Source organism: Hoplias malabaricus, chromosome X1 (assembly GCF_029633855.1).
Source record: "Hoplias malabaricus isolate fHopMal1 chromosome X1, fHopMal1.hap1, whole genome shotgun sequence".
Classification (NCBI taxonomy): domain Eukaryota; kingdom Metazoa; phylum Chordata; class Actinopteri; order Characiformes; family Erythrinidae; genus Hoplias; species Hoplias malabaricus.
The window spans coordinates 21,001,491-21,027,961 of NC_089818.1; the positions used below are offsets into that span (position 1 = coordinate 21,001,491).

The 26,471-nt window shown below is 39.4% G+C and overlaps 2 protein-coding genes across 3 annotated transcripts; one reads left to right on the plus strand and one right to left on the minus strand.

The window, feature by feature from the left end:
* Window positions 1–961: 961 nt before the first annotated feature.
* Window positions 962–6,541, plus strand: LOC136675886 (calcyphosin-like protein). Its single transcript, XM_066652683.1, has 6 exons — window positions 962–1,087; window positions 1,240–1,347; window positions 2,220–2,370; window positions 4,083–4,260; window positions 4,484–4,693; window positions 6,272–6,541. Exons 3-6 carry the CDS (start codon window positions 2,297–2,299, stop codon window positions 6,371–6,373), a joined length of 564 nt encoding a protein of 187 aa, XP_066508780.1. The 5' UTR covers window positions 962–1,087; window positions 1,240–1,347; window positions 2,220–2,296; the 3' UTR covers window positions 6,374–6,541.
* Window positions 6,542–7,614: 1,073 nt separating this feature from the next.
* LOC136675676 (ran-binding protein 3-like) lies at window positions 7,615–23,879 on the minus strand. 2 transcript variants are annotated; one of them, XM_066652371.1, is made up of 17 exons: window positions 23,832–23,879; window positions 20,369–20,424; window positions 19,758–19,794; window positions 19,295–19,381; window positions 17,290–17,361; window positions 16,180–16,245; window positions 15,720–15,821; window positions 13,958–14,058; window positions 13,450–13,569; window positions 13,229–13,326; window positions 13,032–13,107; window positions 12,765–12,858; window positions 10,933–11,057; window positions 10,623–10,743; window positions 10,157–10,299; window positions 8,808–9,030; window positions 7,615–8,575 (listed from the first exon to the last, which is right to left on the minus strand). In XM_066652371.1, exons 1-17 carry the CDS (start codon window positions 23,851–23,853, stop codon window positions 8,529–8,531), a joined length of 1,590 nt encoding a protein of 529 aa, XP_066508468.1. In that variant the 5' UTR covers window positions 23,854–23,879; the 3' UTR covers window positions 7,615–8,528. The 2 variants fall into 2 exon arrangements, with proteins under 2 accessions (XP_066508468.1, XP_066508467.1); XM_066652370.1 differs by having other exon boundaries at window positions 15,720–15,833.
* Window positions 23,880–26,471: the final 2,592 nt, after the last annotated feature.

Genomic DNA, 26,471 nt, shown 5'->3' on the forward strand with positions numbered 1-26,471 from the left:
TATATAAAAGACCTAAATTCCTTTGAGTTTTTATTTGAAAATGTTCTGTTGAACTATTTGACAAATCTTGTGACGTTTGGCGTAAATTAATGAGCTCACTGATATGGATTTCAATCAATTTTCACTCATGTTTTGCACCTGTCCCAAGATTTTTGGAGTGTGTTACAGGCATCAAATTTAAAATGTATTTAGCCTCTATCAAGAAAGCAAAGTAAAGTTAGTCCGTGATAACATTGTAAATTTGTCCATTAAAACTTCAAGACAATTTTTAAAAACTGATTTTTTTTATTATTGCATTTTATAATAGCATGGTATGGATATGGGGATATGTAGGCTATCTGGGTTATAAATAAATAAATAAATAAATAAAAGTCCCTCTAAATATTGAAATAGTCTCACAAGACGAAAGGAAACTCGGTAAACTGCGTTGCATTATGGGGCTTAAACGAATATTAACACTTTGTTTGCTGGGCAAGAATAATCCTTACATTTATCCTTGGTAATTTAAAGAATATTTGGGTATTAACTACTTAAGGTAAATGTTGTGACCGCTTGAGTTACGTCTAAGCTAACAGTTTGACTAAACCGGCTGTTTACTACAGGAAATACACTCTCTCGATTCTGTTAAAACGAACCTCTTCATTTCATAGTAAATACAGTATCTTCCACTAACGTACTTCCACAGCCAGGAGGCACGGAGCACACAGTGGGCGGGAAAATAACGGCGCGTGTTCATAGGTTACGTTGAGGGTTGCCAGATGTTTATGTTTATTGCAAGGTTCTTTTATGTTGTATGTAAAATGATTATTTGTATTATTTAATTATTTGTATGAAAACATATTATTCAATATAAAAAAATTAATATAAATACAACATTTTCTGAGAAAAGCCTAGAAAAGATTTCCACTTCCATGATCGTAGAATTAGCATGGACGGATGTGACGTGTCCCCACCAATCCAGCGATTATTGGATTGTCCCCACCAATAATTTTATCCCCTCAAAAAAAAAAAAAAAAAACCACGATCTATCAACGTCTCATTAACCTAGAGGTGCAGTATGATTGGCTGTGCCTTTCCCTTCTGTCACGTGAGTATCTGTAGTTTGGTTTACAAACTTACATTTCCCCTTTGAACTAGTTCACGGTCTTGGTGTAGTAATCTAGCTATGAAGTGCACCAACTAACCCGAGCCTCTGAAATGTAGAGAAAATTATCACAATCTGGCAACCCTGTTCTGCAGAGCCGTTCAGTAAAATTGAAGCACGTGGGGAGAGGGACGGAGGCTCGTCGCTAAGCACCTGTTTGGGCGTGGTCAACAGCAGGTGGAACTGAAAGTACGAGGTGAAAGGTACGCTTCTTCTGAATTCAATTTCTTGTATAATAACTATAATCCCTTTGATTCCACTGAATGGCAGATTAGATATATTTATTCAAGTAAAAACAACTATAAGTACAAATACTAAACCTAGACTGCGTATTGTGTTTTTGTTTAATTCTGATGTTTGTTATTTATTTGTTTTAAGTCAATGGTTGCCTTGGAAACCAGGTGTAAACAATGGACTTGGTTCTGGGAGTAATGCTTCATGTATGCAACAATAGTTCACAGTTTCATTATTCCTTTGCTGACAATTATGTAAATATTTATTAAAACTGGATAAAAAATTCATTTAACTACTGTCTATTGTAATGACATAATGGAATTATCATAATAAACATTTATTATTGTCATTTTTTGAAGATCATTGAGGACAAAAAATAAATCCTTTTCTGTCCTTAATCCTCAGTGTGTCATTTACCTTTAGATGTTTATTTGAATTGTGATGTGGGTGGGATACAAATGCCCCGAGTAGACTGTAACTTTATGTGGAACAATGAACAGGGATAGTCTTTCAAAAGATCAGCTATTTGTTGTGCACATTTAACGGCAGTTCTCCATTGTTCCACCGAGCTACATGCTTATGTCCATAGTTACCCAGTAACACTATTTGCATTTTAGTTTCCAGGCCGACAAAGCCCTCAGGGTTTTCCTTGTTTGCCCAAGTGGACTTTTATTCCCATGTCAACCTCCACCACTCTCCGAGGACGCGCTCACTCACTTTCAGAGCTTTTCATACAAACTGCAGTAGCTCCTGAGGGACATTATAAAACGAGCTGGTTGCTTTGTAGTGCCAGTCCAGAGGAAGACAGTATTAATCTAACTGATGTTCCCTTAATCCACAGACTGACTCTCTCTAGCAGGTCCTTTACCATTCAATTCATCATCTGGAGCAACTTAAGGTGGTCTGGACAAGAAAAAAATGGCAGATGTACTTGAGGAGCTGAGGCAGCACTGTCTGAGCCGAGGAGAAGCTGGGATCAAAGGTCTAGGCAGGCAAGACTTTGATTTATTCACTCACTTCCACCATACATCTTAAAGTTTACACTGATCTTCCACCTAAGGCACATACATTCATAGCCGCTTCGTATAAAAATCCCTTTGTTGTTGTTAATATCCCGTATTTTTCCTTTTGCTGGTATTCCTCCCCTATCCCTAGACAAGTCCATGTAATGTTTATGTGTTTGTTGAAGCCAATACCAGTCGCAGCTCATTTTTACATGACTCTTTTTTATGGCCTGTCTTTATGCTTTCAATTTAAACGTACATGGGAGAAAGGTGCTAGGAATATTGGGTGAAATGCTGAACATATGGGGAATGAAAACCCTACAACCGTGACACATTACAGTAAGTCATCATTCACTAGGCTACATGACACCTACACAGGCCTTTAATTACAACAGACGTAAAAATGCCATACTTGTGAATGATAGCCCACAGTGCAGTTAGCTGCTGTTTTTCCTTAATATGTCTCTACAAATGATGTATCTATTAAAATTGTGATTTGTAAAATAAAATTATGTTGAATTCTGGCCTCTAGTTTTTGTCTTTTGTTTAGAAATTTTTTAAAGATAAATCTATAAATGAATCCATTAAGCATTTGAGTTTAGTGACCACAGATCTGTCTGAACGTATGTTAGTTGAGCTTGGACATGGCTTCTTATTGTTTGGAGGCTTGGGATTGGGTTACATTAATGCGATTTACATTCCCCTTTTAGTCATAAACATGCTTTTTCTGAAAAACAGTCCAGTTTAATATGTACGTATAAAATAATTTAATATGTTGAATATGAGGCGGCACAGTGGCACAGGAGGTTTGTGACCTGCTCCGGGTGACTGTCTGTGAGGGGTGTGGTGTGTTCTCTCTGTGTCTGCGTGGGTTTCCTCCGGGTGACTGTCTGTGAGTGGTGTGGTGTGTTCTCCCTGTGTCTATGTGGGTTTACTCCGGGTGACTGTCTGTGAGGAGTGTGGTGTGTTCTCTCTGTGTCTGCGTTGGTTTCCTCCGGGTGACTGTCTGTGAGGAGTGTGGTGTGTTCTCCCTGTGTCTATGTGGGTTTACTCCGGGTGACTGTCTGTGAGGAGTGTGGTGTGTTCTCTCTGTGTCTGCGTTGGTTTCCTCCGGGTGACTGTCTGTGAGGAGTGTGGTGTGTTCTCCCTGTGTCTGCTTGGGTTTCCTCCGGGTGACTGTCTGTGAGGAGTGTGGTGTGTTCACCCTGTGTCTGTGTGGGTTTCCTCCGGGTGACTGTCTGTGAGGAGTGTGGTGTGTTCTCTCTGTGTCTGCGTGGGTTTCCTCCGGGTGACTGTCTGTGAGGAGTGTGGTGTGTTCTCCCTGTGTCCGTATGGGTTTCCTCCGGGTGACTGTCTGTGAGGAGTGTGGTGTGTTCTCCTTGTGTCCGTATGGGTTTCCTCCGGGTGACTGTCTGTGAGGAGTGTGGTGTGTTCTCTCTGTGTCTGCGTGGGTTTCCTCCGGGTGACTGTCTGTGAGGAGTGTGGTGTGTTCTCCCTGTGTCTGCGTGGGTTTCCTCCGGGTGACTGTCTGTGAGGAGTGTGGTGTGTTCTCTCTGTGTCTGCGTGGGTTTCCTCCGGGTGACTGTCTGTGAGGAGTGTGGTGTATTCTCCCTGTGTCTGTTTTATTTAAAATGATAGCACTTATAAATTATGGCAGATGAAGATTTCTGATTACACTGCTGCTGTTATCTTGCATCCAGAACTTTCCGCATCATGGACGATGATGGCAGTAAGACTCTTAACCTTCAGGAGTTTCAGAAGGGGCTGGAGACATATGGTGTGAATGTTGGAAAGGAAAAAGCCAAGCAGATCTTCACCACACTAGACAAAGATGGAAGTGGCACAATAGATTTCAATGAGTTTTTGGAGAAAGTGAGGGTAAGCATCTAGTCAGACAACAGTGCAGGTAAATGCTTATATGTATAACACTGCTTCTCAAAGATGACAAGTGACTGTCTGTAAGGAGTTTAGTGCCATCACTGTCCAAAGAAAAAAAAAGAATTTCAAAAGTAGTAAGCGTACAGGAGAAGAGAACACTTTTTAACTGCCTTGAACTTTAGCTGATGACTAACCAGGGAATGTTGTGACCATCTGTGCTTAGCCCCCAATGTCTAGTACCAGGATCCAGGTGATCGAGAAGGCCTTCCAGAAGCTGGACCGCACTGGTGATGGGGTCGTGACTGTGGAGGACTTGCAGGGAGTCTACAATAGCAAACATCATCCTAAGTACAAGAGCGGCGAATGGACAGAGGACCAAGTGTTCCGCTCTTTCCTCAACAGCTTTGATTCACCTTACGACAAAGACGGAAAGGTCAGTCAAACTGTGATGTGAAATCTATGACTCCAGCTCCAGTGAGGTCATTCTAAAACTCAACGTAAACCCATATTTGGTGACTCATGGAACATGTCCCATGGATTTGAGCTTCATATCACACTGCTTATTTTATCTCTTTCACACAGTGCCTTGAGTTTGTCTTCATTCAGTTTCCTAAAATGGTGAAAGGAATGCTTTGACCCATTTCTCTCATAGAAAAAAACCCACTGTGACATAAAAGGCATCAGTAAAGAAGATAATGGGCAGGGGCTAAAGCAAGTGCCTCTTGACCTATAGGAAAGTTATGGAAGGTTTTGGAGGAATATAAGAAGGTTAATGGAGTTATCACTGATACTGATAGTTAGTGATAGCTAGACATAATCAGTAGCATCTTAATTTGGAGTTGGTACACAATCATGGCAATAAAACATGGCCCAATACTGTGAACAATAAGGTGCATTAAAACTTGCCACATAATTACATACATTTAATGTGTTTATCTTGGAACGTAAAAGGATCGCTTCCACTCTGTGTAAACAGTCCAGCACATCTGACAGAGTCACAGACTGGGTGTGAAAAAAATACAGCATGGGCTAAATGTAAACCAGCCCCATTTTGGCTGGTTCATAATTTGTGTTTTGTGTGTTTTTTGGGGGGTTATTGCTCTTGGATCGTGGTGTGTTCTCCCTGTGTCTGCATTGGTTTCCTCCGGGTGACTGTCTGTGAGGAGTGTGGTGTGTTCTCCCTGTGTCGGTGTGGGTTTCCTCCGGGTGACTGTCTGTGAGGAGTGTGGTGTGTTCTCCCCGTGTCTGCGTGGGTTTCCTCCGGGTGACTGTCTGTGAGGAGTGTGGTGTGTTCTCCCTGTGTCTGCGTGGGTTTCCTCCGGGTGACCGTCTGTGAGGAGTGTGGTGTGTTCTCCCCGTGTCTGCATGGGCTTCCTCTGGGTGACTGTCTGTGAGGAGTGTGGTGTGTTCTCCCTGTGTCTGCGTGGGTTTCCTCCGGGTGATTGTCTGTGAGGAGTGTGGTGTGTTCTCCCTGTGTCTGCGTGGGTTTACTGTCTTTTAGTAACTATTTAACGTTATTTAACACCACACACTTCTGAATATACTAGCACTGATAACAGATGAAGCAATTCCAAAGATGCAATGCCTGTAGCTCTAATGAAGCAAGCAGTATGTTGATGGTTTGGGATTATTTTACACTTGAGAGCAGCAGGCAGCATCTGTAATGACCATATTTTCAGAGGATGTCTGATTTAATTAAGCAGGGAGAAATCACTGCAAAGAGTAGTGACTTTTTCTAGTTCTGAAACCATTCAGAAATGATCCAGACCACTATGTGTATTTCACTAAATATAAATTATTCATGCCTAGCGTGTACTGTGTAACACAGAACTACTTAAATAGCTATAAATATCAGTGTTTATGGGCAGATGTTGAATGTATGTTTGTGTAATATAATGGTGAAATAATTCAAATAAAGTGTGAGATGAATATTGCTTTTAAGCAGGTAACAATTTTCTTTAAATGAATGTGGATTGAGGTGGTGAGCTTATGTACTTCCCTCCTGTGACAGGTCACCCTGGAGGAGTTTATCAACTATTACAGTGGGGTCAGCGCTTCCATCGACAGTGATGACTACTTCGTTACCATGATGAAGAATGCTTGGAAACTGTAGTCTCCAGAACTTTCACTGGTTTGATGTATACTGGCGGCTTTGATCCCTGCTCACTGGTCATTCTCTGAGGATCTCTACTTTTATTGGAGAGCATTTATACTGGATGCTTTATACAGACAAAGAGTTGTTTTAAAAAATAAAACTGTAGCTTTGGGAGAATCCACAGTAATTTGTTTTTATTTAAAAGCTCACTGGATTATTGCTTTTAAATCCATTTGTATTGATGTATTTGGTGCATGCCTGAAAGAACATGCTTGTATTAAAAACCCCTGGCCTATCACCTCAAAGGCAACACAGGACAACTACCAGTGAATAGACATCACACAAAGGAAAACTGTATTTATTATGTTGTACAAATGCTCACTTAAAATTAAGGAAATGGATAGTAACAGTAATCTGACTCCCTCTAGCGGGCATTCAACAAGAAACACCACCAGTCTGCAACCAAACTCTGAACCCATTCCTCAGTCCCATCACTGAATGCAAATCCCAACTGTCTTTTAAAAGCAGCTATTATCCGTATTATAGAAACGAGCAACACATGCTGACTTCCAACAGCAGATGAGTCGATATTCAAGCTGTTTCCTGAAAATACCATTTCATTTTAAACATCGCTAAGAGTGACTGATGTAAAATAACACTGCTAACATGACTGCAGATCTTTATTCACTGTTAAACATTTTGTTTGATAGTTCTTTTAGAACTTCAACATTACAATTTCCACTCACAAATCAAGCTTTTTTTTCCCCCCTTTTTTAAAAAACAAAAAAAACAAGGTAACCGATGGACCACGTTTGACATTAGACAAAAATTTATTTCAAAGTTTTTCCTTCTGTAAAACTTTGATTTTTTTACTATTTATTTCGTAAAGGAGACTGGAGACATGGTGTTCTAGTAAATGATAATATATTCATAGAAATTTACATGAGAAGTTCCGTATTCATGTCGGATTTCTAAACGCACTCCAAGTTTCAACACACAAAGAAAAACAAAATCTCCACTGTACTGTCTTCAACGACATGAAAATGGATAAAAAGTTAATAAAATAAAACAATAAAAAAGTTAACATATTACAAACCTTCAGAATATGGAAAATAACGAGTATCTGTAGAGATTTCGACTTTGAAGCTTCAGTAATCTTTTTCAAAACAAACAAGTACGTCTGTCCATACGCACACTCGCAGGGTAGATGTCGGTAACTCCGTAACGGTGACGAGGCAATGCAAATTCCCTTTATAATCTTTTTTTTTTTCCCTCCTCTCTTCTTCTCAGGGATGGGGTTATTCTAGAAGCACAGATCCACAATAGCACAGTCCGTGTGTTGGTTTAGTCCTTTATTCATTACATCAATAAGAGAACTACTTAACTACCATCATAGCAGACTAGTAAGAATATCGGCTTGGAAAAACCAGAGGTGATTGGTGGGACCATTGGAAATAAGTCAGAACCAGAGCAAAAAGAGTTACAGCTACCAAAGGTGGTGGGGGTAAGGGGGATGAAGACCAAGGTTTCAGAGTGGGGACATGAAGCTACTACACTGATGCTGAATGATTCTGGGCAATGACGTCATGGGAGAGTGCATATGAGAGTACGAGAGTGTGTGTGTGTGAGAGAGAGAGAGAGAGAGAAAGAGATATGGGAGAGCAACAAAGTTTTTAAAAAAAAGAAAGAAAAGGTCCTGCGGTAGAAACTGCAGTCATGACATGTGCCGTATCTTTAAACAGAGAGAGGAATACCCTCACACTCATCAATATGATGAGCAAGCCAAGTCCAAACCCATAAATGAAAAGTCTCTGTTTTTCTTTTGTTTTTTTTTTTGTTTGTTTGTTTGTTTGCAGTCCAGGAAACTAAACAGAATCAAAAAATAAAAATAAAAAAACAAACAAACAAAATGATAAAAAAAAAAAATTGAACTCCAGATTTACAATAAATGCAGAAGGAGGAAAATGAACTACACAAGTTTTATGCGAGAGACGCTGAAGCTCTGCTACAGGGTTGGAGCTGATGGACTCCACAGCGCTGGGCTGAGAGAATCACGGTGGTTAAGGCCGTCCACCAAGGGGGGGGGGGGGTTTAAAAAAAAAATAAAAAAATAAAAATAAAAAAAAAAGCCAACCCTGTTGAGCAGTTTTCAGTCAGGCAGCTGTGCATTATGTTATGTGCTCTCAGCTGCTGGGGGCTCGCCAGGAGTTTCAGAGGTGCCTGGGGAAGTGGAGAAAAGAAATATAAAAGTGACCATTCTCGTGAGGTAATAACAGATGATTGCTTCAAATAGCGCTATAAGCATAGTTTAGATTCATGGAAGGATCATGGTTAATCTTTTCAAGGAAAAACAAAGTCAAACGGAAAGTATGAATCTTTTGGGTTGACTGACAAGTGGTGCAAAGAGCTGATCCAATTCAAACAGTTCTTGTGCTTGTGGGTAAAAGCATACCACTGGTACTGGTGTTCCCCGCAGTGGTGGTGATGCTGCTGCTGTTGTTGTTGTTGCTGTTGTTAGCGAGTTCATCATCATCACTGTCCTCCTCGTTGGACTGAGGGATCTCAGCCTGGGGGGGTATGGGTGTGCTCTCGGGCTCCTGCTCAGCACGGCTCTTCAGGGCCAGGATCCGATGGTGCAGCGCCGCGGCCAGCTGCCCTGCATCCTTTGAGCTGGCCTGCAGGACAAAAAGGGTGTTCAAGAACAGGCATCATACTACTTCAAACATTTAGGTACGGCAGTCCTGTTCCAATTATTTGATTGTGTCTTAATCTTAATATCACTTTTAAGAGAATTAATAAAAAAAAGTGTGTACATGAAAAATTATGGATCAGCTTCCATATCACAGGGCTCCAGACTGCGACTAAGATGGTTGCAATTGCGACCACAAATATTTATTAGCGAGTAAAATAATTAATTAAGTAGCCAGTGCGGACAGGTGGCAACTTTTGATTATTATTCATTCATTATCTGTAACACACCACACTCCTCACAGACAGTCACCCGGAGGAAACCCACGCAGACACAGAGAGAAAACACTACACTCCTCACAGACAGTCACCCGGAGGAAACCCACGCAGACACAGGGAGAACACACCACACTCCTCACAGACAGTCACCCAGAGGAAACCCACGCAGACACAGAGAGAAAACACTACACTCCTCACAGACAGTCACCCGGAGGAAACCCACGCAGACACAGGGAGAACACACCACACTCCTCACAGACAGTCACCCGGAGGAAACCCACACAGACACAGAGAGAACACACTACACTCCTCACAGACAGTCACCCGGAGGAAACCCACGCAGACACAGGGAGAACACACCACACTCCTCACAGACAGTCACCCGGAGGAAACCCACACAGACACAGGGAGAACACACCACACTCCTCACAGACAGTCACCCGGAGGAAACCCACGCAGACACAGGGAGAACACACCAACTCCTCACAGACAGTCACCCGGAGCAGGAATTGAACCCACAACCTCCAGTCCCCTGGAGCTGTGTGACTGTGACACTACCTGCTGCGCCTTGATTATTATTATTATTTTTAATTACTTTTAGATAAAGCGTGTAGAAAATTGTGAAGCAAAAATCTCCAACCCAACAATCTACATCTCAGTCGGAACCGAACTTCAACAAGCCGCTGCTACACGTCTATTGTCTGAAGCAAATGTTAAAATCAGGACTGTATGAGAACGCAATTGTAATGTGCATGTACATGGTAGAATATTTCTGAATCAATGGAACTGCAGGTTTATTATTGTAATTAAAAAGTGTAACATTGCTTCACATACCGATATGAGGAAGACCTTAACACCTTGGTCCTCTGTGTCCATGGCTGTGATGCGGACGCTTTTTTCGCTTGCCTTGTCTACCTGCATCTGAGCCCACAGTTTAGTGTTCAGAATCAGCCGTAGACTACCCTGGGTGCGCATCACTGATCATCAGGAAGAACAGGAAAGAGAAGAAAAAAAAAACATGAAAATAAGCATTAACTCCAACTACTATTTGAGAAAGCTGTAATCTCAAAGCTGTAACTGTAAGTCCATGTCCCAACAAATGCCTTAATATGATTTCTATTTCCCTAATTATTCATAAATTTTTCCACTCAACTTTGCTTGATTCCACCATTTTTTACCTACTAGTTTTTAAAAAAATAATTGTTTGATGTATGTTTCATGAAGCCAGATTGTTGTACATCAACATTCATCTAATATCAAAATAAATACAAATGCAGGTGTAATCAACATCCGCTCTGACCTAGTCTGGACTGTAATGTTCCATCGTCTGTGGAGGCCATGTCGTTGAGTCTCAGCAGCCCTCGACCTCGCTCAATCCACGACTGAGCCGGCTTATCAAACACAAACAGCTTACACTGCATCTGTAGGACAAATGCAAGGGAAAATGTTGTAAGGCACTCTAAGGTTTGGAAGCACAATCATAGCAGATGTACTCTTCTCACTAATTATTACTTTTCCAGTGAAGACATTGACGTTAATTAATCTACAAAGTGATCAGAACTATAAAATATAAGCAATATTTTTTTCCTCATTGGAGCCTTAAAACTGACCTGTAGCACATTGCTCTCTGCTTCTTCCCCGGTGCGAACTTCCACTTTCTCCAAAATGCACTTCTTGGCTGTGGCTTTGGTGTATGCTGCTGCTGACTCCTCTAGAGATTCCGTCACACTATGATCTGAACAGACAAAGTATTAAACTGGACCTGAACTACTACTAAAAGAGGGTTGATTAGCATTAAGCATAAAATATAATGTAACAGAACTATTAAAGCACATTTAACTGGATCCATATCTTTTTTTAAAATATGTGCAAATCAATAAGTGAAGCAGAAGTTTTAGTATCACTGTGAAAACCAATGTATTTAAATAGAAGTGTGTCTTCCTGAGGAGGTGTCGCATGAGCACAGCATCAAATGGTCTGTTGAGAGTGTCACATTACAGAAAACCAAGTTGAGGTATATCATTCATTCATTCATTATCTGTAACCCTTATCGGGAATACACCCTGGAGGGGGCGGCAGTCCTTCACAGGGCAACACACACACTCATACATTCACTCACACCTATGGACACTTTTGAGTCGTCAATCCACCTACCAACGTGTGTTTTTGGACTGTGGGAGGAAACCCACGCAGACACAGAGAGAACACACCACACTCCTCACAGACAGTCACCCGGAGGAAACCCACGCAGACACAGAGAGAACACACCACACTCCTCGCAGACAGTCACTTGGAGCGGGAATTGAACCCACAACCTCCCGGTCCCTGGAGCTGTGTAAATGCGACACCTATCTGCTGCACCACCGTGCCGCCGCAGATATTTCATGTTTTTGTTAAAAGATACATGCATGCTGGACAAAGCTTTCTAAGCTTTAACTAGCAAGCTAAATGGTCCCTGTTTAGCATAGTTCCATATAAACACAGCGTCGCTGTTCAATGAAAAACATGCATCTCCAAAATAGCAATTTTACAGAAGACAGATGGAGGTAGAAACCTTCTTAAATTTCAATGGACGTCAATGTAAAAAGATTTTATTGCAAGTAATTTTCATTTCTAATTTGTTCAAATGAGGCAAACAAATAACTGATAAAAATTGAGATAAATGTTGTTCATTCAACAGCGACAATAGACAGAATGAGCTATGAACTGTAGCATCTGCCACTGCTGCAGCCTGAATACATTTGGTCATTTCTAAACATTAAATGATATCGTAATATATCTATAAATTGATGAAGTTGGAGGCAGCGTTGTGACAACTAGGGCATGTAGTTTGCATGATGTAAGTTAGTCAAGCAAACTTTTTCATTACTCCTAAGTTACAATGTTATGTAACTTGGAACCCAGTGATCCAGTTTTGAAACCAGAATGTTTTGCATGTTATACAAGTCTTCAGCTGTACAAGTTTCATTGCCATATTTTGCACTTCGTGAACGCGACACACATTTTTAGTGGGAGACGGGTCTGGACTGCAGGTGGGCCAGTCTAGCGCCCGCAATCACTTATTACATAGCCAAGCTGTTGCACAATATAACTTGGCGTCAGTTAGAAGTACACATGGACATCCTGGAAAAATTGTCTAAGAGGCAGCATGTGTTACTCCAGGATGGCTGCATATCTATCACAGTTAATATTGCCTTCACTGATTTTAAAGTTTACAAGTGGTCAGTTTAAAATCTGAAACCACGATATGAGCTCCAGCCTAGAGATGCTTGTGCAGAGCATATGGTCAATCTATCCTTGCTCATAAATGACTAAATTCTTCCTATAAGCTTCTATAATTGTTTTTTTTAAACACACTAATTAATTTCAGGATAAGTATTATTTTAAAAAGAAGGTCTCTCATTTCTGTGCAGAAGCAAACAACTTTAAACAGGGTACACACTCTTTTCTGGGGTGGCCTCCAGCGAAGAGGGCTCTGATGCTGAAGCTGTATCTTTACTACCATCTGCTGTTGATTCACTGCCTTTTGGAGGACTCTGAAACAGACACAAACATAATTCAACAATCTATGTTCTCAGTTTCCCCTCAGACTTATTCAGGATGTTCTGAAATTGCAGTCCATCGCTGTGCTACATTATAATACATTCACAAACCCAAACCACTGAGTACAGCCAGTAATTTCTTGTTTGGCAACAGCGCATCTACTCACCAGCACTCTCTCAGACATGTTCTGGCCAAAGACGAACTTGGCTCCTTTTTCTGTTTTGTTGGTAGCATTCAGAGAGCTGAAAAGCAAAACAAACTCAGACTTAGACAACTACTGAGAAACAGTGTGAGGGAATGAAGAAATTAAAGAAAAACTCTATGAAAATATGAAAGAGAAAAAAAAAAAACAATGGAAATAACCTTGAATTGTCCATGTACTGCAGGAAGTAATTTGTACTCTCAGACTGAGAGTCCTGTGTCAAGTCTTTAGATTCATTGACTGCGCTGATCTCATCCAACTGTAGAAAAAGTTTAAACCGTCTGAGGCATGGCATTTTCTAACACAAACTCTATTATACTCTAATAAAAACATTCACAATAATACTGAGCAAAAATTTTAAACATGATCTCCACCCACTGACCTTTGCCCTCTCTTTGATATTTTGCCCAAATACAAAACCCGAGTCAACCACTGCATCTTTCTTCTGTGCATTCTCTTCTGTCTTTCCTCCTCCATTCTCCCCACCTTCGTTTTCTTTCTTCTGCAGGGAGACATAAATGTCAAATATGAACACAAAGGCTTGAGTAGAGATCAAGTTTGAGCAGCAACAAGAAAAACTATCATATGGCAACAGAAACAGCAGCAGTAAATAATGTACCATTTCCTAAACACCAAAGAGCCACAGCTGAATAACGGTTGAGAGAAACATTAGTTAGTGACTTTGTGGCAGCTACACTATAAATATCTAAATCTGTCTGATGACATGACTACAGCTGCTATTTCCTTATTCGACAACCACAAAAACAGTATGTTTCCAACAACGATACCCCATGTGTTTTTTGTGTGGATGCGTGTGCTGGAGTACATATATATATATATATTCGAATTTGATTAAAGCAGACAGAAATTTAGCAAGCAGTCCTCCCCACCGGTGATTTGTTTGAGCTTTCTGTGTTGTTCATGAAAATCGACCGGCCTTCTGTCGCTGCATCTGAAAACTTCCCCACACCGTTTGTTCCACAGTTTGCATCTATCAAAGAAACATGACACATTAAAACTCTTAATTAGTTAATTAATTATTCCAAAATAAACAAAACAGTGTACAAAACTGTGCAACTTTGGAAAAACAAAGTCAATGGAATACAATTACTTTGACCTTAATAACTTAATACACAATCAACATTTTCAATGATATTTTTAGGGTTGTTTTCCTTAACTCCTGTGAACAACTCCTGAACTAAACACATAAAGATGCTTAGTGTCTGGGTAGTGGCTTTTCCACTGCTTTGAAAACTCCAGCAGCTACTTTGTTTGACACATGAAATTATTGTCTATATTTGATCTTTTTTTATATTTCGCTGCAGGAGTGATTGGTTGTGCCAAGGTTCAGTTGTAACGTCACTAATTATTTTAAGTCCTAATTTCCACAGTCCCCAAAAATGCAAAGAAAAAAAATAAAAGAAAATGTAGCAATAAGATGACTCTCTATGGTTCAACACTTCAGGTGGAACTGCTCACCAATTCAGTACTGACTGGGCTATGTTGTTTCAATGTTGTTTCTGAAATAAGTATAAGCTTAGACTACCCTTTAACTGAGACGCAACTTGTCTGGACTGAGCAGAACTTCTGCCAAAATCACTTTAGTGATAAGAGCAAGTTTAGTTTCGTTGTGACAGATGAGAAGCATTACAACTGGCACAAGACAAAATCCAAAGTGTGTGAAGAAGTCAGATATGAAGAAAGCATCATGGTTCAATTTACTTCAGCAGCCATTGTGCCTCTTGGCAAGAAGTGAGGTAAATGTTTATCAACAAGCTCGTAGTTGTTGACAGCTGTAACTATCAAACAAATTCAATTGAAATCTAAATTTTCTCTAATTCTGGTCAGACTTTTTCTTTTTTTGAGCATTTCAGAGCATGAAAGATAAATAGATGGGTTGCTGATCAAGTTATGTTAAACTTTAGTAGAGATGAGCAGTGAATCTGAACATTAGAAAAAAGTAAAACGTTCTCTAATTTTGACCTTTCCTGTAAGACTACATCAAATTGTTGGGCATGTTAGCATGGCTGACATTTTAAATACTGCCACTGATAATAAACAAGGTGTCTGTGGGTTAGTTAATATTTTATTATCACTGTCAAAAACCATCATCTCATAGAAGAGTACAATCAGTGGACAACTTCATTTTAGCAGTTGACTTGTAGAGGTATTTTCAGAATTCAGCACATAAAATATACATACATATACAGGAGGTGCTTGGGTTACTTCAGTCCCGAGTTATGATGTTTCGTGGTTATGACACATCTCTCATTTACTGTATTAAGCCTTGTTTCGACTTAAGTGGCTTTGCGTCGTAAACATCGTAACGTGAACTTCATGTTTGGTGTGTGCGGCGGATGAATACGCGGCTCAAGACCGAGGAGGATAAGTGTTAGGCTAGGATAAGTGCTTACAGTATGTTATTTACGTACAGTATGTACGTATGTTCCGACTTACACCGAAAATCGGTTTACAACACGACGTAGGAACGGATTAACGTTGTAAGTCGAGGACCCCCTGTATTCAGGGCCTGTTTCTATCAGTGGCATTCCATACTGGGTGCTCACATTTCAAAACCAGGATTAAGTGTACATGTCATCTTAAGACTGAACATGAGGTCACAAAGATATAAGACTGTAGGAATGCACTCACTGCTCTTGCTGGGCTCTGTGAGGATCTTAGTGGGTGGTGCTTGAAGAACAGCAGGTCTCAGGACACTGCGCTGCTGCTCCTTGGGTTTCTGACTGGGGACACCTGCAAAACAACCTACTAATGGATTGGATCTGAAACAGAATGGTCTAAAGCAGCCTAAACTACTTGAGGGAGCACCAAGACACTAGAAACTAAACCTCAGGCTTAAACATCAAGGAAAATCCAGTAATATTTGGAGCAGTTATGAGCCACTGATAAGTGATATTCATTTATTACACTTTGTTTCCCATGTTTTTGATCAAATTATAACAACTGGCCAAAGGAAATTAGCTAGCTGAACTAGTTCCTTTAAAAAAAATAAGACTAATGGCATTTAAATTACAGTGATTTTACGTTAAAATTTAGAATAACAAAACAGAATAATTGTAAATTTTGTCCCAATGCACACAGAGAGTCTTACCTGCACTGGGGGCCTGGCCATGGATCAGAGTTGGAGGTTTCAACCGAAACCCTACAGGCTTCTCCTCTAAACAGAAAACAATAAGATAAAATAATCCAAATAAATTCAAACATACATTTTGAGGCAGCGTTTGCATTTTTTGTGTTTCTTTATCTTTCATGTTCACCCTCCCACACAGATAAAAACAAAAGCTTCTCAGCAGGACACACAGCAGTATGTTACAAAACAGGTCAACACCAGCCCAAAGCCTTCACTATCTCTCTATTAAACCACAGCTCAGTTCAGTTTCTGAATCTCTCCATCCATCTTCCCCTACCCAGCGCCTCACAGCCAAGATGAATTCTGTTTCTGTAGCAACCCCAGAGATTGCTGTTTGACCACTTCCTGGTCAGTGTGCTTAGGAAAAGTCCCCTTCAGGCACAGAGACCTACTTTAGCACATTCTTGCTCTTGCCGAGATGGTAGCTGAGCACACCGTCTACTCTCTACTCTCATCGTTCTTAAAACAGACAGATATAAAAAGCTCCTCTATGTGTCTGAAACACACTGATATTTTCCTCATAACTTCCCTTTTATTCCCTCGTCTTTAATATTCAAAATATGCTCCTTGCACTTTAACAAAACAGTCTGTATAAACTGTATAAATGTGGATAAAAAAGAGCATGTCGCAACTAATATAAACATCACACGTTTTCCTAAATATTTCCTAATAGTGAAACTGCTTCATTCCTCAGTTCTATCTTTTGTGGAAAAGTAGCTTAGTGGACAAAACACAGAAATGTTGCTTAATAACAGCATTGCGTTTGTGGGAACAACCAAAACAACAATTTAAATTTTGCATTGTATGGGTGGTCTGGGGGAATACGGACATCATCACAGTCGCATCTTTTCCTCTCAAAATAACTGAACACAATATGTATACAACAAACAGGTACAGAAGAAATTGAATGATCCATGTATTTCCACATAATTATAACTGAATGTTCACAGCTCATCACTAATTTCTAATGGATATTCAGTAATTACAACTGAAATGAATGTTCCACTGGAACAGGAGCTTAGATTTCCTATAAAAAAAGCCTACACATGAGGTAATATCCCACTTTCTCACCTGGCTCTGAGTCAGAGTTGCCTGTTGGAGACTGGCAGAAACTTGAGGGCATAAACACATTATTCTTGGAAACTGCAGCAAGAGAAGTACACATAAAGGGAGAGAGAGTGTGATTAAACAGCACGATGAGCAAACATCTTCTGGCACAGAAGACGGGTGTTACATTTTAATGCAACAGCTGATGTGTCACATGGTGAGTATTATGTTCAGGTTATAGTCTTGTTCAGCCATGCCACTATTGGCAGTTTGGTTTACTGCAATGCTTACTGTGAGCACCTCAGGAGAATGATTGATAGATAGATAGATAGATAGATACTTTATTGATCCCCAGGGGAAATTAAAGATTGTGGACACATCCAGATTGTTAAACGTGATTTTGAAGGGGTGGGAGGGGTTATGGGTTTTAAGGTTTCAGAGAAGATTTCCTAATCAAAGAGCAGGCCAAGCTAAATTTAATCACAGCAGGATAAGTCACAGAGGGGGCATAAACAAGTTTCTTTATTGCACCAGAGCTCTTTGACCACTTATGCTGTGTTTGGACATCAAATCTGTTAAAACTGACACTCCCCCTGCACAGCCAAAAAAATAGCAAGCAGGGAAGTTCCAAACACTGGACCAGCATTATAAACTGCAACAATGTTGAGCTAATAATCTTAAAATGTTAGTTGTTAAGCTACTCTAAATGTCTGCCTGTGGCCTCAGTTTCACAGCACTCATTTTACAAGACGTTTTCTATGACAGTATATCATTCACTGTGTGTATTAATTTTTTTTATTCATTTTTTTAAAACAGTATGATCAATTAAAAGTTTTAATAATAGCGAGTTTTTAAACAACAACAGTTAAAGGCTAAGCACCACTTAATGGACCTCCATGAATATTTCACATTATTTGAGTTACTGACATATATAAGTATGAATTAAAATGAAAATAGCAGCTTAATTTGCTTTAAAACTGACAATTTTATTAAATTCACGAAAAAACCCGAGCTCTCTACGGAAATTCTTGAACGCAACCGTGATGTCACTGGTGGACAACAGCTGAACAACGCCGCGGTAAAACACCGTTATGACTGACTGTTATGACAGTATCTAGCTAAATAACCAACATTATTCATGACAATAGCCTAGCAATAAGCTAAACTCAAATGTAGAGGTACCGTTATTCTTGTAAATGTGATCGAAGTCGAACTCGAATTCATCCGACACTATAAACCTCCGTAATGCAGCTACGTAGCCGAGTGTAATCTGAGACACCGAGTTTAGCGAGTCAAGCTAACGTTAACTAACACCAACTAAAACAGGCGAAGTGAGTGTCCTTACCCTGTTTACCTCCATGTTACAGAGGCTCTTGAACACCTTTCGTTGGTGTCCTTACATGCCCATATTGTTGGAAAAGCGCCAGTGAAATGAGCTACAGATAACGGAGTGAGCGGAGGGTCCTTTCCAAAGTGTCCGTTTAAAGTTGACAAATTTAGTCCATTTTCTGGATATTTTGGGATCTTTGGGCCATTTGTGCACAGATGTCCCACTGTACATTGAATGATTGCAGCCAAAAACAACACACCTTTTCCTCATTTTGCATTAAATTAAGTGCAGCTTCTAGAGTTGTAAAGACCAGCGGTCTTTTAAACGTTATTCCTTGAATTAGTAAGAAATAACATGTTTTCTGACCATCAATAAACACAAGTTAGGAACTCAAATTCCACTGTATTTATTTGTTGGACACTTTCATATCGCTGGTGCTTAGCCTTTAAAAAATAAGAACAAGAATATCCTTTATGGAAAGCTGATTCCCCTTTGGCAGCTGGTGTTTCCGAATACTGCTCACTAATGACAGATTCATGAATGAATCATTCTTTTGAAAAGGTTTGTTGAATCAATTAAAAAAAGTTTTCTAAAAATTTCCCATGGAATTTTAACAGTTTATACACCCCTCGTGTTAAACAGCCAATAAAATGTGAACATTTTATTCTGGTCAAAACCATAATGGAATAAGTTTTTTACCTGAATGTGAAGGCGGGAATTGTGTTAAAGACGAGGTTCTCTCTCTCTTTACTGGAGGACAGTATTCCCCATCCTCTCTGTCTGAGTCTGAAGAAAACACAACCCCACAATGAGCTCAAAGACCACTCATAGCATATAGATCTTGGCTTGGTCTTTAACTGACTTTCTAATTTCACATTATATAAATAGTCTGTGAAGCACTGATTAAATCTATAAATAGGCCACACATAGCTGCAAACCTCAGACAACAACACGGATTAATTCAGATTTGTTTTTACTATCCTGCCCCAATTTGGGTTTCTCTGTTGTAAAAAGCAATTGTTATCCTTTTCTGAACAAATTTACATAAAGATCTGAGTAGCAAATAGAGTGTTTTAAGTAACCTGTATCTTAAATATAAACAACATCACCATTTCCCTACCACTGTAAATGTGATTTAAAGCATAAAATAAATCAAATGCACCTTCGCCATCCTCAGCGCTGGATCCATCCGCAGATCGCTAGAAAACAAAGCAATTTAATAAGAAGTAAATTCAACATCAAGCTTGCACATTTACAGGGACATGTCCAATCAATTAGAGTAGGGCTGTCACAGTAGGTTAAGCCTTCAATGAACACTTCATTTACACAACTCTGCATATTTTAAAATCTCCTAAACATCTACCTTGTGTTAAAACAGAGTCACTTGTGGCACACTGCTTGACATATTGATTTTGAATGAAGTTGTGTTACAAAGCATTAAAATATTATTATATTATTTTTCTATTGTTGCAGCCCTAATCTTTAATTTACAACAGCCCTGAACACACCTGAGCTCATTAACCATACCTGCAGTGGTAATCGTAGAGATTTTAACTAAGTAACAATTAGGCACTAACATCAGGCACTGAGGAGGTTACAGCAGAAAAATAAACTGTCTGAAAGCATAGTAATGCAAGCTAATGTCAGAATTAGAGAGGTATGGACTAATAATGGCCAAAAAGAAGCGAGGGCTCTAATGTGGAACTCAAACAGCAAAAGAACATTTAACAAAGGGAATATAGGAAATATAAAAGTATGTTAACTCAGACCCACCTTCTGTGCCTTGTCTTTTTGAAACACAAACACTGGTGGAGCTATGGCAGGCTTCTCTGTAAAAATAAATAAATAAATAACTAATAATAAAAAAAGTATATTGTTGCCATTCATCTGACAGTTTCGTTTGACATTTACCTTAAAATCTAAATGAAATGCGTGTGACATTCATTACAGAAGGATAACAATAATGTAAAACTTTATGAAGCATGAATGTGCTTGATGTTTTAAAAACAAATAAGAACAGCGCAATTTACAAACTTTGGAGACTGAAGGCACCTTCCATATTCTAAGCATCTGTGCTATATTTCTTGTACCCCGATCCAATTCACCATAAATAACATTCTCCACGAACTGAAACAACCAGGCGCACACAAGTGTTGGGTAGTGGATCAAATACCCCCCAAGTTCCTATTTATAAAACGAAAGAGTTATTTTTAGTACTTGAATTGACCTTCCTACCCAGAAAAAGTCTGGCACATGTAAAGGAGGTTTAGGATACACCTAATGTGTTGTAAATAAACAAAGACATATGAGCTGTCTTGACACTGAACGTATTTTTAGCAGTGGTGATCCTCTGTATTAACAGTTATATCATCTGTACCAATATCCAGATTTATATATATAAAAAACAAGTCACCAAGACATCAAAATTCCCTGTTGATCAAAAGCATTACGTCAGCAGTAAGCAGGTTGAGGAATATCATAGTCTCTGGTACTTTCACTGCGTTAAGTTTGCTTCACTGTCAGGATTAAGCCAGCTCTGTTCTGATTGGCTATCAGCCGCCTCCTACACAGAATGCCAAAATAACAAACTTGTGATTGGTCCTTTTGTGTGTCAGTCAAATCTTTTCTTGCTGTAGTAGGTGGTTCTTGGCCACATAAGGTGACCAAAGGTACCAGTCTCTCCCCAGGAATATCAGGATAATGTGGACTAGTCAAAAATACTATATAAAGCATATAACATATACATTCTAAGTGGGTAATATCCACACTGTACTAATTCAGCAGTAGTTATCCTCTGTATTAACAGGTATAACAGCTGTAACAATATACAGATTTATATCAAAGTATGTGAAATATATATTTGCCTTTCTGCAATAATAGTACCTTTACCAACAGGCAACATCCACTTACACTAAAAGACTTCATACCATAACAGTCCCTGGCTTTTAAACTTAACAACAATGTGAATTATTTCCATAGATCAGAATATATTTTAACTGTGCATGTATTATTTTCAGAGCCGCCGGAGAGCAGAGAAGTCTGCGACATATGGTGTTTACTGACAACGATATAAATATCCAGCACAGAAAAACATTTAATAAGAGACCCAATTAACACAGTGCTGTCTGCAGACCATAGGTCAATAACACACAAGGTTTCCAGCCTTGCATTTTAAGCTGGGACATTTCTGAATCAGGAATATCCCTGTCTGTTAATGACATTATACACCTGACCAAGCGAAATATCTACAATTCTTTAACTGCATAATTATGTATGCCACTTATAAAATGCAGGAAAATATCACATTATTTTTGCAGCTTTTTTTTGACAAAATGGCAAGGCATAAGTCAACATCGCTCATAAAGGCCTAAGCCTTTCATTTCACTGATGCTATTATGACTGATCCTTTGAGGAAAGCTAGCGTTTTTACACAAGCATGTGTCACCTGTTCAAGGTATTATCTGAACATTTTTCAATTTCTTTTAAATTAATAGGTAAGTTCCATTTTTTATAACATATTGTAAATATCAATTAAAAATGAGTGTATTCTCAAAACAACATTTAACATCTTTTTCATAAGATTTAATTTAAAACACTAGTCAAAATGATCTATTTGCATTGTGTACATTGTGACTGTTTCTGGAAGCGAGGTTTGTAAACACAAAGCGGTTTAATATATTAGTTGTATATTCTTAATTGTTTATTGTTTACTTTAACACAAAAACACATCCAAGTCGAGCCCCATTTGGCTACAAACACCTGAGAGACATCTTGGCTGCATTATGAGCTGAAACAAGTCAAGGATTTTAAAATGACTGACAATAATCAAACTTGGAGGTGAGCGCTCCAACGGTTTTGGTCACTGTAATGTGACTACCCACATAGTAATGACTCTAATGTAGATGGCTGGAGTAGGCAAAGCTCCAGAGTCATGTGCAGGAGAGCTTTCGTTTCACTGAGAGCAGAGGGTGGGCGGTCCCGGATTTAGCACACATCTCAGTCAGGTTCACCAACAGTACACAGAGAATATTACACAGAGATGGAGAAAGGATGGAACCACTTGTTCAGTCCCAGCATCGGGCCGTGTGTCAGTCATTAACTACTCCGAGGGATGCGGGTGATGCGAGATCAACCGCCTCAAAACAAAAGTGCCCCACACGCCACGAGTATAGCACAGTTTTCCGACCACCCCGCCCCGACCGAGTGACAAAACCACGACATCACGTAGCTAAGCTTACCTAATGTTAGCGAGTATTGTTTCGATTCGGATCTTGTACTTTGTGAAATCTACAGCCACGTTCGTACCATATAAAATCTTTACAGTTGGTAAATATCTCTGATCCTTGCGGTTGAGCAGCTAAAAATAGCCGTCTAAGCTCAGCAAAGCCAATTTTCATCACAAATGTAGCATGCTAGCCCCGTCCAAGTTCAACTGTGGCGCTATAGTAAAATGAAATGAAATCCAACTTCTCTACACATTTCAATTGACCAAACATGAAATAATATCCTCTATAAGAGTTTTATGCATTAGGCTATTGAAGAACACCAAGTGCAGGATACATCACTGGACCGTGGCCGTTTCATGCTTAGAGCTAACGTTGATGTTACCGGTGTAAACTTCGCCTCTGAAACACAAACTATTAAAGTAATGATTCCGACAAAATACGATGTTTTCAAGATGGAAAAGATTAAGTGTGGGACACATTCAGAGGTCTAAAAGTATTTGGGGAACAGACACGCTAAGGTTGTTCAATATTTGTCAAGTCCCTGAAGGATTTCAAAACAATTAAGGCTTCAAACTACCGTTAGCTACATTTACATGCTCAACATATACCTGCGAGGTTTTTTACACATTTAAACATCTAATCTGTATTTAAAAACTAACTCAAGAGTCTGAAAGTGATATTTTATTCAAGCTTCGTATTTGACTTTTCGGTTCCACCTTAAACTGTGCCTCGGTTGTGCTCTGATGCCCCTCGGTTTTAAGGTGGATCTGAAAACTATGCGAAGAAGTGAGCCTTATTCGCATTAGCGGAGCTCAACTAGCGGCTAACAGCGGGATCTGGAGATTCTCGTTAGTAACTGTCAGTCAGCTCCTAAAACCACCCGCTACTAACAAGCGAAGAGAAGAGAGAGAATAGCAGTTTTCTCTCGTCACCGAGACCCTGCTCCCGCACGTCTCCTCTCAGTTTTATTGCCTTTGTTTTGTGTTTCTTCGCTTCTCCCCATCGCCTACCTTCGTTTGCCAAGTCCGCCATTTTACTTCTCCGCAAACTCCCACAATCCTCTGCGCACTCGGCGGGTATTTCTAGCGAAACAAATCTTCAAACGGAGTCGCCAACATAAATATGGCTAAAGAAACAGATTTAATGCAGCTCTTATTTGTCCTACTTTCCCTCGCATAACTTACAAATGTTTGTTCCCTTATAACGAATTAATGCAGATATAGTATAAGTGATGTAGCCTCCATTAATAACTGTATTTTACGAATGTACAGTAACATTTCCAATGTTCTGTACAGACTTGTATAGTCTACACTCAAAGGTCAAATTTATCTTTTCCACTTAACATATAAGTGCTCTCTAGTTACAAAAGCCCATCTCTTGCTCTCCATATTTTCCCTTTTCACCCTGAATTTCAGTGGCTAGTATCTCCCCTCGGGACCAACAAAATACAGGTATAATTTGGGAGTGTTACTGTATGTGGGGCTAGAGTGGACCAGACACAGCCATGTGTTTTAAATTTTCTGCCCATTCACTGTCCACTTTACCTTTTGGTCCACCTTTTAGACGAGAACCCCTAGCTCCTCTGTTGCTGCACAGTTTCTGTTGTCATGCCATAGTCCACCAGAGGTCACAGTCGACGCTGCTTAGACGCCGTTGGCTGGATATTTTTGGTTGGTGGACTCGGTCTAGCAGTGAAACAAGTGAAAATCGCTCTTAGCATTTTATGCATTTACTTTAGGTTTATTTTTAATTGGATTTATGTTCTTTTCACGTGATCAATGTTTGTTCAACAACAGCAATTCCTACTATACATTTTCCTAAGGGTTGGTGGTAGTTCTGGGAGTGTAATATGCCATTAAAACTGTAGGTGGTGAAATTTCCTCAAGTAACCACAATACTTGTAATCTTTGTATACCATTTTTATATTTATATTTCTCTGGTTTTCAAACAGAGATTTGGGATGTTCGCTTCCACCTTAACACTACAGACTAATGATAGCTTAAACTGAATGTTCCAACTCAGCATCATTACAGAAAATGTCTGTAAATGTCCTTGTAAAGAATGTGCATATTTCACACATTTAAAACTGAGAATAGTCCACCAACCAAAATATCCAGCCCTCGGGTTCTTAGGGGCAACTTCCAGCACTGATTATGGACTAGAGAATGAAACAAACTGCAGCAACAGATGAACTACTGTCACTGACTTTACATCTACAAGGTGGACCAACAAGTTAGTGGACAGTGTTTTAAAAACTCCATGAGAACTTGTGCTCCTGTAAGTCAGTGGAGCTGGGAGAATGGGGAGTGATCGTAGAAATAAATAGGTGGTTGTAATCTTATGGTTGATTGGTGTATATACTGCAGCCATAGTGAAGGATCATTCCTGTGGCATTTTACTATTGCAGCCAGAGAGAGAGAGAGAAAGAGAACTGCGTTTGACAAGACCCTTGGGCAAGCCCCATGTACTCACTTGTTCAGAGACAGGAGGCCTTACTTCTCAAAGCAATCCCAGATGAAAGGAAAAGTGAACAGGCAGTGGTGCAACAATCGCAGTTATAATCTAACTCTGAAAGAAATAGATCTCTGTAAGAGAAAAACAAGGTTCGGTACAGAACATCCTTTTCTTTTTACATTCTGTAAAATGCAATAAAACATTTATGTGATTTATTCATTTTTGTTTGAAGTAAGAATGGAGATTTCCACTTAAACTAAACTAAAGCAATTAGTAGTCTCTGTTCTCAAACAACTAAAAAGTCTCATGCCCCAGTTCTAAGTTTTTGGAGTTTTGCAAGCATCAAATTCTTTAGAAACTATAATCATTGTTCAGTGAAAATAATGTAAATATCTAAATATATTTTTATAAATTTGTCAGTAATAATCACACATTGTTGTTTTATTGTATTTTACATATCTGAGCTTGTTCCAAAAAGGGGTTTGTAGATAATTCAGGTTAAAATATGTTAACAAAAAAAAAAAAAAGACTCATCAGAATCATGGAGGATGTGCGTAAAAATAATTCACATTTATGTTTTGCACAACTGAATATGGGGACTGAATGTGTGAGTGTGTGTTGCCCTGTGAAGGACTGGCGCCCCCTCCAGGGTGCAATCCTGCCTTGCGCCCAATGATTCCAGGTAGGCTCTGGACCCACCGCGACCCTGAATTGGATAAGCACTTACAGATAATGAATGAATGAATGAATATGGGGATTTCTACCACTGGCTGTTGTGTTATTGGCTGGGCAATTGAAATTCAATACGTTTATTCTGATGTTCAATTCCAAATTTCCATTCTTAAGTAACTGCACTGACATCGCTTGTTCTCTGGAGTCCAGATTAGTGTCAGTCAAACAGCTAATTTAAAGCCATTTCATCTCAGCTGATACACAGCCCTTGTTTATGATTGCTCTGCTCAAATCATGACTCACCTTGTAAAGAGTTTGATAATTACCTTATAAATTGAGGGGAAAACACGATAGAACTAAGATTTAAACCCACAGTAATCAATCAAAAATAATGTCCGTAGGTCAATTTCTGCAATGCTGCATGCACAGCTGCTGACTTTAATATAGTAGGAAAATAATAATAGAGTGTCATAACTTTTACCACCAACAAATGCTCTGATTCTGACACATTTTTTTAAACCAAT

Bases quoted from the DNA above. Each gene is read 5' to 3' on its own strand.
- LOC136675886 (XM_066652683.1), top strand. From the start codon at position 2,297: ATGGCAGATGTACTTGAGGAGCTGAGGCAGCACTGTCTGAGCCGAGGA. The intron at 2,371-4,082 runs GCAAGACTTTGA...TCTTGCATCCAG, and splicing joins GGGATCAAAGGTCTAGGCAG to AACTTTCCGCATCATGGACG. The intron at 4,261-4,483 runs GTAAGCATCTAG...ATCTGTGCTTAG, and splicing joins AGTTTTTGGAGAAAGTGAGG to CCCCCAATGTCTAGTACCAG.
- LOC136675676 (XM_066652370.1), bottom strand. From the start codon at position 23,853: ATGGCGGACTTGGCAAACGAAG. The intron at 15,834-16,179 runs GTAAGACTCTCT...ATCCATTAGTAG, and splicing joins TGGCCAGGCCCCCAGTGCAG to GTTGTTTTGCAGGTGTCCCC. The intron at 12,859-13,031 runs GTGAGTAGATGC...TGTCTGTTTCAG, and splicing joins ACATGTCTGAGAGAGTGCTG to AGTCCTCCAAAAGGCAGTGA.